Genomic DNA, 14,466 nt, shown 5'->3' with positions numbered 1-14,466 from the left:
CCTATGGACATAAGCCTGTTTTCCACATGCCAGCCTCGACAGCTGTGCATGCTCATAACCAGGTTGCACAGACTTTTTTCTTTCTCCTCTCGTTTCCACAAAGAGCAAGTCTGGTATTATTGCCTTGAAAAGGAGGGAACTGTAAGCAGCTGAACGACTGACAGAGCGATAGAGAGAAAGAAAAGAAAGAAAGAAAGAAAGGGAGATGAAAAGGGTCTCTTTAAGAATGGGTTCCATCTGGCAAGTTGAGCCAGGGCTACAGTGGCATGGACCTGTGGGTATTGTGCTGGTGTGTGTGCAGCTGCTTTCAGCAGCGTCAACTTGGGGTGCCCCCTGTCCAGGAGTGAGAACGGACAGTGGGAGACTGGCACGGACAGCCCTCCGAAAAAACAACCATCCCTTGAGCCACAGACCATTCTTCTGGCTCAGGAAACCCAGTTGTCTCCTCAACCCTGGCACTGAAACTCAAGTCAAAAGGAGACCAAAACCAGCCTCTCCTGTTGCCTGTGTGAGAGACAGGGCTGACTACTGACGTTAATTACCACCAGAGAGCCATAGATTCAGGTTGAAGGACCCCTCTGAAGTCATGCTTGTCAACAGAGATATCTGTCATTTTTGCTCTTCTCAACCTAAACACTACGTGCTTGCTCCATGACAACAAGCAGCATGTATCACGCATCACATGTAAAGTCCGTGTAAAGGGCTTTATAAAAACCATATGATGTTCTGTTAGGGTTTGAGTGTCCAGTGCAGGTCCTTGCTTCCTCTTTAACATATATATTTATATAGTAACTCAATTCCCACTCTTGAACTCTCCTCCTGGCTGAGACACTTCCAAATCTGTACTTGTCTCTGAGAAATGGGTCATCCTGAAGAGGTTCTGAACCCAGCCTGGGTACAGTACAGTTCTACCCATTCAGTCATGTTCTTCATCGGGCTATGACGTCTGGAAAGAGTTGAGAGTCTACAGAGCCTTCCGTACCCCGTTCTGGCTTGTTGCCTGTAAGACAGATCCATGGTGGTTTGAAGGCCTTGGAGTCAGCATGCTGATCAGCAGAATCTTCCAGAGAGGTGGTGGAGAGGTGTAGCAGACAAGGGAGGGGAAAATCGGAATTAGAACACTAACTGCTTCTATTTTTGGAGGCCATTGTGTCTGTTGCTTGCTTTTCGACGGGGATGTGGCGGGGTATGGAAATCAGAAGCAGAGGCGGCTCCTCAGGAGGTTTTAACAGTGTTTCTGCCTTATGGGAGAAGAATCTGGAATACGTTTTCACAATCCCAGACCATGGAAAAGTGCAGTGTTCACCAAATCAGACTACAGTATCCTACAGTGTCAGTGAGTGCCAGGTGTTGAGTGTGCACATAGTTGAGTGTAGTCTTTGTTGGATGAAAAAGAAGACCTTATCATTGGACCCAGGTGTTTCTGCCGCGCTCCTGTTCATTCACCCAACCTTTGGATGTGTTGAATGTGGACCTTGATTGACAGGGCAAATATTAGCGCATACCTGTGCATGACGAACAGTTCTATGGGACAGTTGACCTGTTAGTGCAGAGACTCTAGGGACCTCTGACCTGTGGACATTCCACCCTGTGGCTACACACACACACACACACATGCACACAGACAACGTTATTTGTGAATTTCAGTCACCCGATAAAGGGCTTACTTTTTAACCACATCTGCTTAGATGGGCTGAACACAAAGCTCTTCTCTGTTAAGTGTCTCAGAGACACGTTCCTCATGAATATTAAACTGCTCAAACTCTAGACTGTTCATCACGGTCTGTTTCTTAGATATTGCTTTTCAGATGAGCCACACTGAGGCTCAGAAGTGTAGAATTTGAATTAGACCTCTTTTCTTTGAACTGCATTTTATAGATCGGAGACTGTTAAATAATCCATATGACTTAATACTCTTAAACAAGCCCAGTTTATGATGTAATTCTATACTGTAAAATACTCTCAGACCAGAGGAAAATTCAGATTTCCTTTAATTGTGATGTTTCTTGCCCAGATGTTGGCCTGTATTCATACGGTTGAGCTATGAAGTGACAGTTATGAGCTGTTAGTTTTAGGGCTGGCATTCAGGGCATGTCGACAGTAAGTGAAGACACTGGAACATGAGTGAGCTAACTTTGCTGGCAAGAGACTGAGTGAAAGGGTTTATAATAACACCTATAGGAATGAGACGGTTTAAATAAAGTAGACCCAGATGCAAGCCAAGTTTTGCACTGGTAAACAGAAGCCTATGTCTTCAGCATTTTGTTAAGAGACTGGTTTCACTAGAAGAGAGGTATCAAATAACGATTACAAGATTACACTCGACATGGGATTGTTTCCTCAGAACCAATGAGGAACATTAGCATGACTGGCTAATCCTGTTCTAGGTTGGGTAGGTCACAGGTAGGAAAATGAACATTATTAAGGAGCGAATGTTATTCTCTATTGATTTCTCCACTGAGTAATCTGACCTGGGCCCCAGTGTCCTGTTCACCAGAATGTGTATTAGCACCAGTCAGGCGGGGTCGGAGTTTAGCCCAAGGTCACTTCCGGCAGCAGACCCCTTGCTGAGGGGCAGAGAGGGTATAAATCCTGACTGCTGTCAGCCGTGTAGACTCAGCATGACTGGACTAGAATCCAGAGGTGGGAGGCCATCCCAGGGAGAAGAGTTCTGTTAGCTTCCTTCTGTCATAATCCTACAGAGATCGACTCAGTGTCAAGTAAATAGTTGGCGCGAGGGTTAAGTCAATAGCCAAATTTGGCATCAATATCTGACAGGTGCATTCCATCATGAATGAAACGTTGGAACACAAACAAAGCGGATTTCTCAAAATTGCTCAGATCTATAATAGTTGCCAGTGTCTTACTGTGTCCAAAGTAGTTCTTTGAGAATGACATATTCTCCCTGGGCTTGCCTGCCTTCACTTGCACCAGTGATTATTAACTGTATTTAACCATCAGGAGATATCAGTCAGGACCTGACAGGAATGATTCTTCTCAGCCATAAACTGTATACAATAGACTAGGAAGAATACCTAGATTTGATAGATAGCTTCCCTCTACTTGTGACATCCCAGGAGGGTCAGGCTGGTTTGATATACTTCAAAGGTAGGTCAGAGTGTGCTCAGTTGGTTGTTTACAGCTTGTTGTTCTGCGTTAGGAGATGGGATCAGTGGTCAGGAAGTCAGCTGGCTAACGCCTTGGTGTTTACGCCGTCAGTGAGTTCTCTGACCTATTTCTCCCTGTTCTTCTATTTGAATTGGATTGTCATTTTAAACGTGTAAATCGCCGCAGATGTGTGGTAGCCCAAATTCACTAGAAACGTGGATTGAGAAGGAGAAAGCTGCTACCTCAAAGGCCAAACCGCAATGTTTAGCCTGGGTCGAACCGTATGGAACACTGCCTGTGGAGTGTACCAACGTTCCTTATCAGCTGTGCTCGTGTCACCCTGGACCTGGGTGCAAGGCTGTTTGGGGCAGAACAAGCTGAAACGTGACTTGTGTTGCACAAGGGGTTCTGTTACGTCATGTAGACTTTCCTCCTGTCACTTGTCATGGCACATTTTGTCATGTACAGGATTTGTTAGGAATGGCTACACTTGGAAGCTGTATTGATTAGAATTTATATGAAGCAAGATCGAGTTTGCCTTTAATCTCTCTGTACATTCCCTGTAGAAAAACATTGGGGCCAGCAGTGAAGCACCGTACTGTTTCACTGTTAATTGGTGTAGTGACCTTGATGACTTATCTGAATTATTTTCTTAAGAATGCTGTATTTGCTTCCCAGATGTTACAATTGAAAATGATTTAATAGCCAGTATGTTTTTAAGCACAGAGTATAGTATTTATACAGCTGTGTATCTTTCAGCAAGTCCATGAAAATATTCAGCCTCACTGGCAAAAACGGTCTCTCCACTGAATATTTCATCTAGCTGGAACAGGTATTACACAGAAATAGCAATATTTTCAGACATCTTATATCCTGTCCAAAAGTCCTCTAATATTTCATGTGCTTTCATGTTCTACTTTTCTTTTTAAAAACACCCATTAAAGTAGATAATGACTTTTATGAATACAGGCGTGAGTAATAGGTGTAACACCAAGTATGCCTTTGGGTCCTTATTTCTCTCTGTGTAAGAATTAATACACTGTATGAAATTCAATATCAACTTTGCTGCAAACCCTGGGCACATTTAGTAAAGTGGTACCTTTCTCGACACTGACGACAACTGACAGCACAAGAACAACAAGAGCAGTTGTTAGGATCACTCAGGCACAAGGCACTCCCTTTCCCTACGCCAGACCAAAATGAAGATATATGCCCTGTCCTCTAGCTCTGGGTCCAGTGAAACAGGAAATAGCTGACAGCAGGAATGCCATCTCTCCCCTCATCTGTCTCTATAGGGCTCCGCTCCGCCACTGGCCGGCCCGCTCACTCGTACAACAACTTCCTGTAAACAAGAGGCTTCTGAGGGAAACCTGGCCGAGCGCTCTCCCATCCACCACCCCTGATCTCCCAGTGCTCTCCCCCGACCTCCCCTCAAGCCATAACAGGCGCTGTGAATAGAACCAAGGAGAGGGAGTCCGTGGATTTGTTTAAAGAACCGAGGCTGTATTTATTTGACGCTTTCTGGGTGACGATGAGAATGGCCTCTGGTTCGAAGGGAGGAAATGGTTAAGAATGGGGCTGCGCGGTCTTAAGCATCCAGGAAGTGTGTAGGGTGAGGAAGAGGTTAAATTATAGGGTGTTCCTGCTGGCGTTGGACCTCTGAGCTTGCATAATATGCAGTCTTGCAAGGAGGAGAAGCTGTGAACTACAATAAGCGACTCATTTTGAACATTCCCTGCTACATGTTTATTACAACATTAAATATCTTGTGGTGAGCAAAAAATCCTTGATCACATTTGACTCATGAGGCAGAGACATGATTGAATCTGATGTTGACTAAAGGGAGTTTCATAGCCCGTGTGAGAATATGTGCTTTGTGTTTAGCGTCCTGGCCCCTTCATGACAGAAACCACCACTCTCCTACGCAGCTTATAAAACTAATATCAGCAACGAAAACACTGGACTTTTCCCCCGGCTCCTCTAGGTGAACACGTTCATGGGAAAAAGCAATCACCATTTAATGAGCCAAGAGAGCAACTTAAGTCTGTTAATCTTGGCTGCTCCCCTCAAACAAAGAATGATACAAACACAGACACTTTTGTGGACATACACACATGTACACACACATGCAGACACACACACACACACGTACACACATACGCAGACACACTGCTTTGATGATTTGAGAGTCTTCTCGGTTAAATTTGGCTCATCTCTTCTGTTTACAAAAATACCATCTACAACTTGTTCTGTCATTTATATAAATCCACCTTTTTCACATGCGTATCCACTCCGAATTTATGGGGTAACAACAGACTGAGATTGAATAGTTCTTTTAAACAAGAACCCAGAAACCTCTCCAATTGGCAAGAAGATTTCAGAAATATTCCGCTGTTTCTGTGGTAACCAAAGGATTTAGTCCTCTGTTTTCAGACATCAGGGCCCATTTTAGCTCCGAGCCGTGACCTCATGATTACCGCGTTTCCATTCATCTGTGTGAGAGGAGCGAGGTGGTGGATTAGAGTCTGGAGGACACAGCCTTAGTCCAACTACAGTCCTGTCTGTCCCAACTGTTGTTTGCTGTGTTTACTCACACAGTTAGGAATCCAGTGAAGTCATGGATCTGATATCTGTATGGCATTCCCATGGTAGGGAATAAGGTCCATATTTGTCATGGTTTTGGCCAAAATATGCACTGAGCGTATTGACCTACTTTGTTCACGGTCTAATTCAAGTATGCGTATTTTAAGTCATGCTTCGTTTACGAGAACTATTTTCCCATTAGTAGATATTCATGACTTACTGTCCATTGTTCCCCATGTATTTCAGGCTGTCACAGGTGACCTGTCCCATTCTCTTCTCCTCAGATGCACTCTACAAGACTTAATGGCTGGTCTTGTTGTGCTAGTGCTTCATATCTCTGGTGTTTAATGCCCTTCTGTCTGCCTGTCTGCCCTTCAGATGAGCGGGCAGTCTGAGAGAGACGATGACTGCCAACAAGAGTGCCAAGGCTGCACCACGATCAGGAGGCTGTAAAGTACCTCGCGACATCCCAGAGAGGTCAGTAACACCGGCAACACCAGTAACATCAGTAACATTCTCCCAGAGAGGTCAGTAACACCAGTAACACCAGTAACATCAGTAACATTATCCCAGAGAGGTCAGTAACACCAGTAACACCAGTAACATCAGTAACATTATCCCAGAGAGGTCAGTAACACCAGTAACACCAGTAACACCAGTAACATCAGTAACATTATCCCAGAGAGGTCAGTAACACCGGCAACACCAGTAACATCAGTAACATTATCCCAGAGAGGTCAGTAACACCAGTAACATCAGTAACATCAGTAACATCAGTAACATTATCCCAGAGAGGTCAGTAACACCAGTAACATCAGTAACATCAGTAACATTATCCCAGAGAGGTCAGTAACACCAGTAACATCAGTAACATCAGTAACATTATCCCAGAGAGGTCAGTAACAGCAGTAACACCAGTAACATCAGTAACATTATCCCAGAGAGGTCAGTAACACCGGCAACACCAGTAACATCAGTAACATTCTCCCAGAGGGGTCAGTAACACCAGTAACATCAATAACATCAGTAACATTATCCCAGAGAGGTCAGTAACACCAGTAACATCAGTAACATCAGTAACATCAGTAACATTCTCCCAGAGGGGTCAGTAACACCAGTAACATCAATAACATCAGTAACATTCTCCCAGAGGGGTCAGTAACACCAGTAACATCAATAACATCAGTAACATTATCCCAGAGAGGTCAGTAACACCAGTAACATCAGTAACATCAGTAACATTATCCCAGAGAGGTCAGTAACAGCAGTAACACCAGTAACATCAGTAACATTATCCCAGAGAGGTCAGTAACATCTGTAACATTATCCCAGAGAGGTCAGTAACATGATCCCAGAGAGGTCAGTAACATCGGTAACATCATCTGACTGGGGAGAGAGACGGAGAACTGACAGGAACGCTGCCAACATCCTCTATGAGGTCATTTCCCAGCACAGGTGCTTATGTGCTCAGTTGCACCAGTTTGGATTTTCCTTCAGGTTATTCTTGTAAGCTGCCTGACTGATAAACCAAACAACTCATTTAAATCCAGCATCCTAACCCTGCAAATGATCAAACCACAGCTATTATTCATGCGATGTTCCTTTGTAATATACACAGGCTGCTGTTTTCGGTCTCATTTCCTTCAGTCTTCCAGTAAAGCAGAGTTTCTGTGTTGTGTTAAGCACACTTCTGGAATAAGGCCCCCTTTCAGCTATAAACTCTTGTCTCCTTAAAGTGTGGATTGTTTGAGTGAACATGGTGAGAGCTTACATATTCCTGCCGGAGGAGAGAAGCAAATAAGCTCTGATAATGAGATTGCTGGCTACGGTCGTCTCGGCTTGCATGTCATATCTTTCATCCCGTACGGCACTCCTCGTGCGCACTGTACGAGCGTGTCCACAGACTTGTCCTCAAGCTCCATCCAGCGTGAGAACAGGCTCGTAAAGGATTTCAGATGTGAAGTGGAAGATTTAGACTTCCATGGTTGCAATCCATTACCATTCAGCGTTTCGTCTTCGAGTGTTGAATGTACGGTATTAGGAAGTTCACTTTCCCTGTGGAACATGTACTGAATGTAAAACTTGGCTGTATGTGTGCGTGTGTTTCGGTTGGATCCCCTCAGTGATAAGAATGAGCATGGCTGCCAGTTGGAAACTAGCTAAGCTGCTGGCTGGCACTGTATTCTGCACTGGCCCGCTGAGAGCACCATTGCTGGTGAGGAGTTGGAGGAGTTGTAACATGACCACCTCTGACAGCTATTTGTTTAGGAGAAAACCATTCTGTGCCGAGTCCTGCAGAGTCGTGCCACCTCACCTTGTCTGGGGTGTTCATAGCTGGCCCTGCCCTCCTGCAGAGAACATTCTGAGGTGACGAAGGGGAGAGGTTGGTTTCACCTGACCTAAGACCAATCTGACACTTCACATCTATTGCTCATCTGACAGTTTCACTATGTGAACGAAACTGCGCTCACTTGAATACATCCTCATTTACTCGGGACAAAACTCCAAACAACGAATGTGAATTTAAATGTAGTAACCGGGATCTACATAAAGATCTGTAATCTATGCATGAACAGACAACCATGTGTTAAACCCTTCCCTATCCTCCCACCAGTCCTGCTATGCTACACAGAGTTGAAAAAATAAATAGGCAGCAAATCACTCTCATTCCTTGGCAGGAAAAATGCTGAGGAGACCATTTCTCATGAGATTCAGGAGGGGTGAAGGGCTTGTGATGGACACTTCTTTTAATAGAAAAGATAATCGTTGAGAAAACAAATGAAGTCACTGGAAAAGCTGGATATAAATCTACAAAAAGGTCAAAGCAAATGGAATAAAACTCATTTATGAGAGAGAAAGAGAAGCGAGACCATTATGAACTTGGGGAGGGCGAAGTCAATTTTTATGCGTTCTCTTTTCAAAAAATCTATCAATTTATTTGCCTTACTGGCCTCCCTCCTGAATTGGCGTGGTCCTGAAACAGGAAGTGGCTTGTGGTTGATGTGCCCTGGAAGAGCGATGGACTCCAGGAGCCAGAAGTCAGCAGCTAACCCACCACTGGCACCCTGTTCTGTCCATGTGTGGCCGGCCCAGCTGAGCCTGTCCAGTGCCAGGCCGGGCGTGTTTTCTCTGGCCCCGTCCTGACCACCACAACACTCTCACAGACCCAGACACCAGCGCCACCAGGCAGGCATGACCAAAGAATTTCTGCTCTCAATGTTTTCCTTTTGTGTGGGAGTCATTCCAGCCAAGTCGGACCAAGAGGAATCTTTCTGAAACTTGCTCTATTTTGTCACGGCTGATTGAATTTACATTTGTGTATAATAGTGTGATGGGTGCATAGGGGGTATTCCAACTGATATATGACACAATTCCAAACAAATCAGCAGCGATATTACACTGAGTTAGTCACTGGGGTGGTATAGGCCGTATCACAGTGTGTAAAGGCTGTTTGTACGTCAACCGAGAACCTTGCTTGAATTTATGGTGTACATTGTCAGCTGCACTGTGTTTAGTTAAGTTTGATTCATGGGCCCCTCCGTATGCCATTTCCCTCTGCAGAGCAGTGGCTTTAATAAAAGAACTCCTCCTGCACTGAAGGCTTATTGTGAAGAGTAATGCCATCAAAATGAAATGGTGAATTTGTGTGATTATGCATGCCGTTATGATAGATACCATATGATACCGTAGAGCGTTTTGAAACTATGGGACAAAAAATCCATCTCTGTGCACATGCACTCTCCCTATTAGGCCATATTGCATATTTAGCAGACTATACTTCACTTTTTCATTTGAGACATTTGGTAATTGGATCTCCCAAACCCCACAGCGGCGCTGGGCTGCTATACGATGATGTATGCAGGTCGAAGGTTGTGAATGAACCTCGTCTCTGAAGCAGGCCTAATGAGAATCATGTCTAACTAGGACCTCATTTTTCTCACTGTCAGCAGTCCAAACCAAGCTTCCTTAGCCAGGTTCTCTCTCCTCCTCCTCAATGGAGCTAGCAACCAGGAATTCACAAAAGGAAAAGCCACCCGGGCTGTTTTTTCTATTCCCTCAGAGCACAGCTGGAGTGGTTCTCAGCAGCAGAACTGGTTCGTATATACCCATAAGGACTGATAACTAACTGTTGATTGATGGGTTGGATTCGTCGGTCACATTCCACTGTTGGGTTGACTTCGTTCATGACTCTTCCTGTGACAGCCAGTGACATCGTGTCTCCAATTTTGTTGACATAGCGGAATCAAAGTGTGTTTAGTTTAGTATACCTAACTATCGACTTTTCCTCTCAACCACTGGCACGGTTAATGGAAAGCTAAATGGGAAGCTTCTTGACTTACAGAAGGTGAGTATAGGTCCGGTGACTACCGTGGTGACTATACGGCATGAAGCGTTTTGATTCCTCAACACAATCATTCCGAATTTGAATCCATGACCGAGGAACGATTTCTATCTGCTGGGAAAGGCTAAAACTCGGCTGCTGACAGGCATACGTCATATATGACATGCTCCCCATAACAGACGGTGTCTGTGTGAGCTGAGGCCTGGAGGTGTTGGGTGTGTATCAGAGCAGTAGGACAGAAGTCATACCCACCACAGCGCTGCTGGCCTCGGCCTGCAGGTTCCCAGGTGCAGCCTGTCCGTAGGTCCTCCCTCCCTCTCTCTCTCCTTTCCTCTCTCGTGTGAAAAGAAGGCAGGGCAGGGCAGGGAGGTGCTAAGAGATCTGTCCCAACCTGCATCCCTGGATCACAGCCCCGTCTCAGCCCCCTCCCTCCCTCCTCCCAGCTCTCACTTGTTATTCTAACCATCGCTGTGACATCAGATCCCCGACGCTGGGCTTTCGCAAGCGTTGGCAGCAAATCTGAGAACCGAGCCCTGAGACTCCATCAGGACTGCAGAGTCAGAGGGAGGATGAGGAGGAACAGTCTCTTTCTGGATGAAGCTCTTGATGAGGTCAACAGAGTGCTGATTCACATAGTTCAGCCGACAGCAGTTACGCTTCCTGTGCGTGTGCGTGCGTGTGTGCGTGTGTCTGAGCGTGTGCGTGAGAGGTGAACAATGGGCTAGTCAGTGATGAGCCAGGGACAGGCTTGAGCTCTGTGGATCTGTGAGGAGCAGACAAGGGAAGAACAGGAAAAAATCACTGCAGCTACCTTGAACTTCTGAGGGCGAGAGATACTGCCGGCCTGGAGGTAAGGTTTGTGTGGTTGTGGCTTCTCATGTCTTTGTGTGTGGGGTCCGTATAAATTCGACCCAAATCATTTTAATTATGTGGAAAAATCCACACACGCATTTTTGACTGTCGATCAGTATTTGCTTTGGCTTTCATACGGATCCCATACTGCCAAAGTTATGTCAAATTGCTGGGTGCTTTCCATTGGGTATTAGACATGAGTGGTCAACGTTTTCATGTTGCCTATTATCTTAGAAAGAAACGAAGGCTTTGTAGATTTCCCCCTGCTTCTCTTTCTCCTCTGAGAAGTGTTTTGCTCTGTTGCCTTGTGAGATTAAACATGATTGATTTTCCCCTGGCAGGCCCGACACACCTGAGGTAACTAGTGGTATTCCACACTTAGTTTCTCTCGATGTGCAGTCAGCAGGGTTCAGTGGAATTCTAGGAAGCCCTTAAAGCTATCTCTTTCAAGCTGTTTAATGGTCTGAAGGAGGCTATTTCTTCGTTTGGTACTTGGGAACAAATAAGGGAACGTTATCAGGTGGAGGGACTTTTTCTAACACCCCGTCTCCCTCCCTCCTTCCCCCCTCCTCTCCCCTCCTCCGCCTCTTATCTCGTTGCAGGTGCCAGTCTGCGTCGCCTCCTCCCATCCTCTCGGCCACCCAGGGGCAGCACCGCTCCCCACTTAGCGACGGCGAGGACTCCGGGAAGCAGAGCAGATACGTGAGGACCGACGGCCGGCTGCTGGGGAAGGCCAGCTGGGGCATCAAGGCCGGCAGCCTGCGCAGCGGCGCCTCCCTGTCCACCGCCTGGGACGCCCACAACCGCCTCGCTAAGTCCAAGAGCATCAGCTGCCTGGACAACAAGCTCTCCATCTACAAGCCCTCAGGCCCAGCCGCCCCTGTGGTTGGCCTGGAGGAGCAGGGGGACGAGGCCCAGAACGACACCCAGAAACAAGAGCGGCTCCCCGGGGGGGATGGACTGAGCGACCGGCCCCTGAGCTGGAGCACCCTCTCTCTGGGACCGTCGACCAACCACGGCCACAAGCGCAGCCTCTCTCTCAGCCGCCCGGCCCCAGGCGCCTCCTCGGCCACCATACGGAAGAAGATCTCGGAATGGGAGTGCAGGAGGGTGGCTCTGCCTAGGATGAGCCTGTGTCTGGAGAAGAGGCCCGGGAGCGAGCGCGTCGGCGGCAGCGAGGGCTGCCCCAGCCTGCTGTCCTCACCCTGCAGCGAGAAGACCTTCAACTTCAAGGGGGTCCGGAGGATGAGCACGGCCTTCTCCGAGTGCTCCTACCCCGAGACGGAGGAAGAAGAGGCTGCCTCGGACAGGGAGGGCCTGGGCCGCTTCCAGAAGAGGATAGGCAAGAAAGAACCTTCCGGAATATTTCTGCGCTCCCTCTCCGCCCGCAAGGATACATCCGCCGTCCTCAACAGGATACAGAAGATCGAGCAAGCCCTGAAGGAGAGCCCCGGCCCGGCTCCTCCTCAGTATCTCAACAACTGCTACGCGCCCGACAAGGCCAGACAGAAGTCTTTCACCATAGGCGGGATTGACGACCTAGACAGCGCGTGCACCAGCAAGCGCAGCAGTATCTGCTCGGTGGCCACAGAGCCGGATGCGCCCCCCCCCTCCTCCTCCTCCTCCAAGCTCTCCAAACTGAGACAGAGGTTCAGCGTGAGCTCGACCCGCTCCGAGAGCCCGGAGCCCCCCGCGCCGCTGACCCCGGGGGGCACGCCCGTCAACCCCCTGCCCAAACCCAAACGCACCTTCGAGTACGACGCCAACCGGAACCACAAGGGCACGTCGCCGAGCAACGGGCTGCCTGCCGGCGGCGCTTCCGAATCGCCCCCGCCCCTGCCCTCCACGCCCGCCCCCAGCATGAAGAGGGCGCCCAAGACAGACGGGAGCTCACCCAAGAGACTCCAGGAGAGGTGAGGGGAGACCACAGTCGTCACTGTGTGCCAGTTAGCTTCACATGCTAGCCGGGCCGTCCCAAGTATAGACACCCATTGCCTGTCTGTGAAGCTCTCTTCCTTCTCAGACAGTAAAAACATGTGTACGCCCTCCCCCCCCCCCCCCCCCAATACCCCCCCGCCCCCACACACACACACAAACAAACACACACTGCTCTGCGACCTCCCCCTCATTCAGAATCATCAGCATTGGAGGATAGGGTGGATTTATGTGGCTGCACAACACAACGTGGGCCCTGCAGTCTCCGCAGGAAAAACACACAGGCATTGAATTTGTTTAGACCCCTTTTGAGAGTTCAACATGGACGGGAAATCATTTATTTGTCTTGGATTTGGGAATGTTTCTAACATGTCCTGAGAATGTTAGGGGTAGGGATCACAGGCTAGTTATTTTTTCTTTTGGTGTTCTGGTATATTCAGTTACTGCCTTTTGTCTCTTACTGTAGTCTTGTAGACATTACCTACATCCCAGTTCAGCAAACTAGTGTGATTCCTCTTTTCGCCGTGTGATAACAAGCCGAGCTCAACATTCAGTCTGCTGTTAATTTTTGTAAGGCCTCAATGTTTACCTATATTAGGCGGTAGTATTTTTGGTGTTGTTTGAAGAGTATCACATTGTTGTACTACTATTATTTAAACGTTGTGTTATTCTGTCTTTTCAAATTTAATTTGTCATGAATGTTACCATTCAGACTAAAAACATTTAACTGGTCAGACTCTTTGCAGATACATTTTTTCATGTGGGGCAGGTTTTCATTGACCTATGAGGAACTATAGTGGTTTGGAGCCTCACTCTGGTGATGAGGTCGTTTGTCTGAGACTTGAAAGCCTCAAAGCTGCACACTTAAATGCATCAGCTGAAACCCAACTGTGTCTGACATGAAAGAATCTGTCCTTGAAGTCAACAAATGAGCTTAGTCTCGGTGAACATTAACCCTTAGATCAAAACAGAACCAAATGATCTTCATACGGAAACAATGATAATCTCTATCCTTTTTTTTTTGGTTTAGGCACACGAATAGACAGCCTGGGAAGGACCCCTGTTTCTGTTCGTCATGCTGTGTAGCTGAAATCCTATTGGCGTTGTGGAACACTTGACATTGTTTATGGTCCTCCTTCCATATCCCCCTTCGGATACTGAAGGCTGAGAGCCAAGCTAGTTTGGTCCAGTAATGAGTGAGAGCCAGGCCCTGCCTGCGCCTTCTTGATGAGCAAGGAGGAGGAGACTCTTTCATGTCCTTGACTCAGAGTCAGTGTTTAACATTCCTGCGGCCCAAGCAATTTCAGAGGACGCTTAAAAGCCACGAGCCGTCAATGGGGCAGGCATGAGCTCACTGCACTAATGCATCTCGCAAAACAGAAAATACTTTCTCCTTCTCTATCCTCTCTCTCTCTCTCTCTCTCTCTCTCTCTCTCTCTCTCTCTCTCTCTCTCTCTCTCTCTCTCTCTGCCTCCATATCTGTCTCTCTCTTTTTTCTTTTTACATCCAGGCATACATATGTTATCATTCTATGAACAGCATACAGTACACAGGCTGCGGGCAAACATATTGCATTGTCATAAATAGAGAGGAAATTGTTTTCTGATTGGAGCACATGTTGCTGTCAGCATAATTCGATTTGCATC

The 14,466-nt window shown here is 47.2% G+C and overlaps 1 protein-coding gene across 3 annotated transcripts in view; it reads left to right on the top strand.

Moving 5' to 3' along the window:
- The window catches only part of dennd2b (DENN domain containing 2B), a 42,508-nt gene that overhangs the window by 6,044 nt on the left and 21,998 nt on the right, over positions 1-14,466 (top strand). For all 3 annotated transcript variants that reach the window (XM_062470635.1, XM_062470636.1, XM_062470634.1), the window contains exons 2-3: positions 6,070-6,168; positions 11,488-12,798. In XM_062470635.1, coding sequence (XP_062326619.1) covers positions 6,095-6,168; positions 11,488-12,798 — 1,385 coding nt within the window. In that variant the 5' untranslated portion in view covers positions 6,070-6,094. The remainder of the gene's footprint in view (positions 1-6,069; positions 6,169-11,487; positions 12,799-14,466) is intronic.

Source organism: Osmerus eperlanus, chromosome 10, assembly GCF_963692335.1.
Source record: "Osmerus eperlanus chromosome 10, fOsmEpe2.1, whole genome shotgun sequence".
Classification (NCBI taxonomy): Eukaryota; Metazoa; Chordata; class Actinopteri; order Osmeriformes; family Osmeridae; genus Osmerus; species Osmerus eperlanus.
This window is presented reverse-complemented; position numbering and strand designations above follow the sequence as displayed.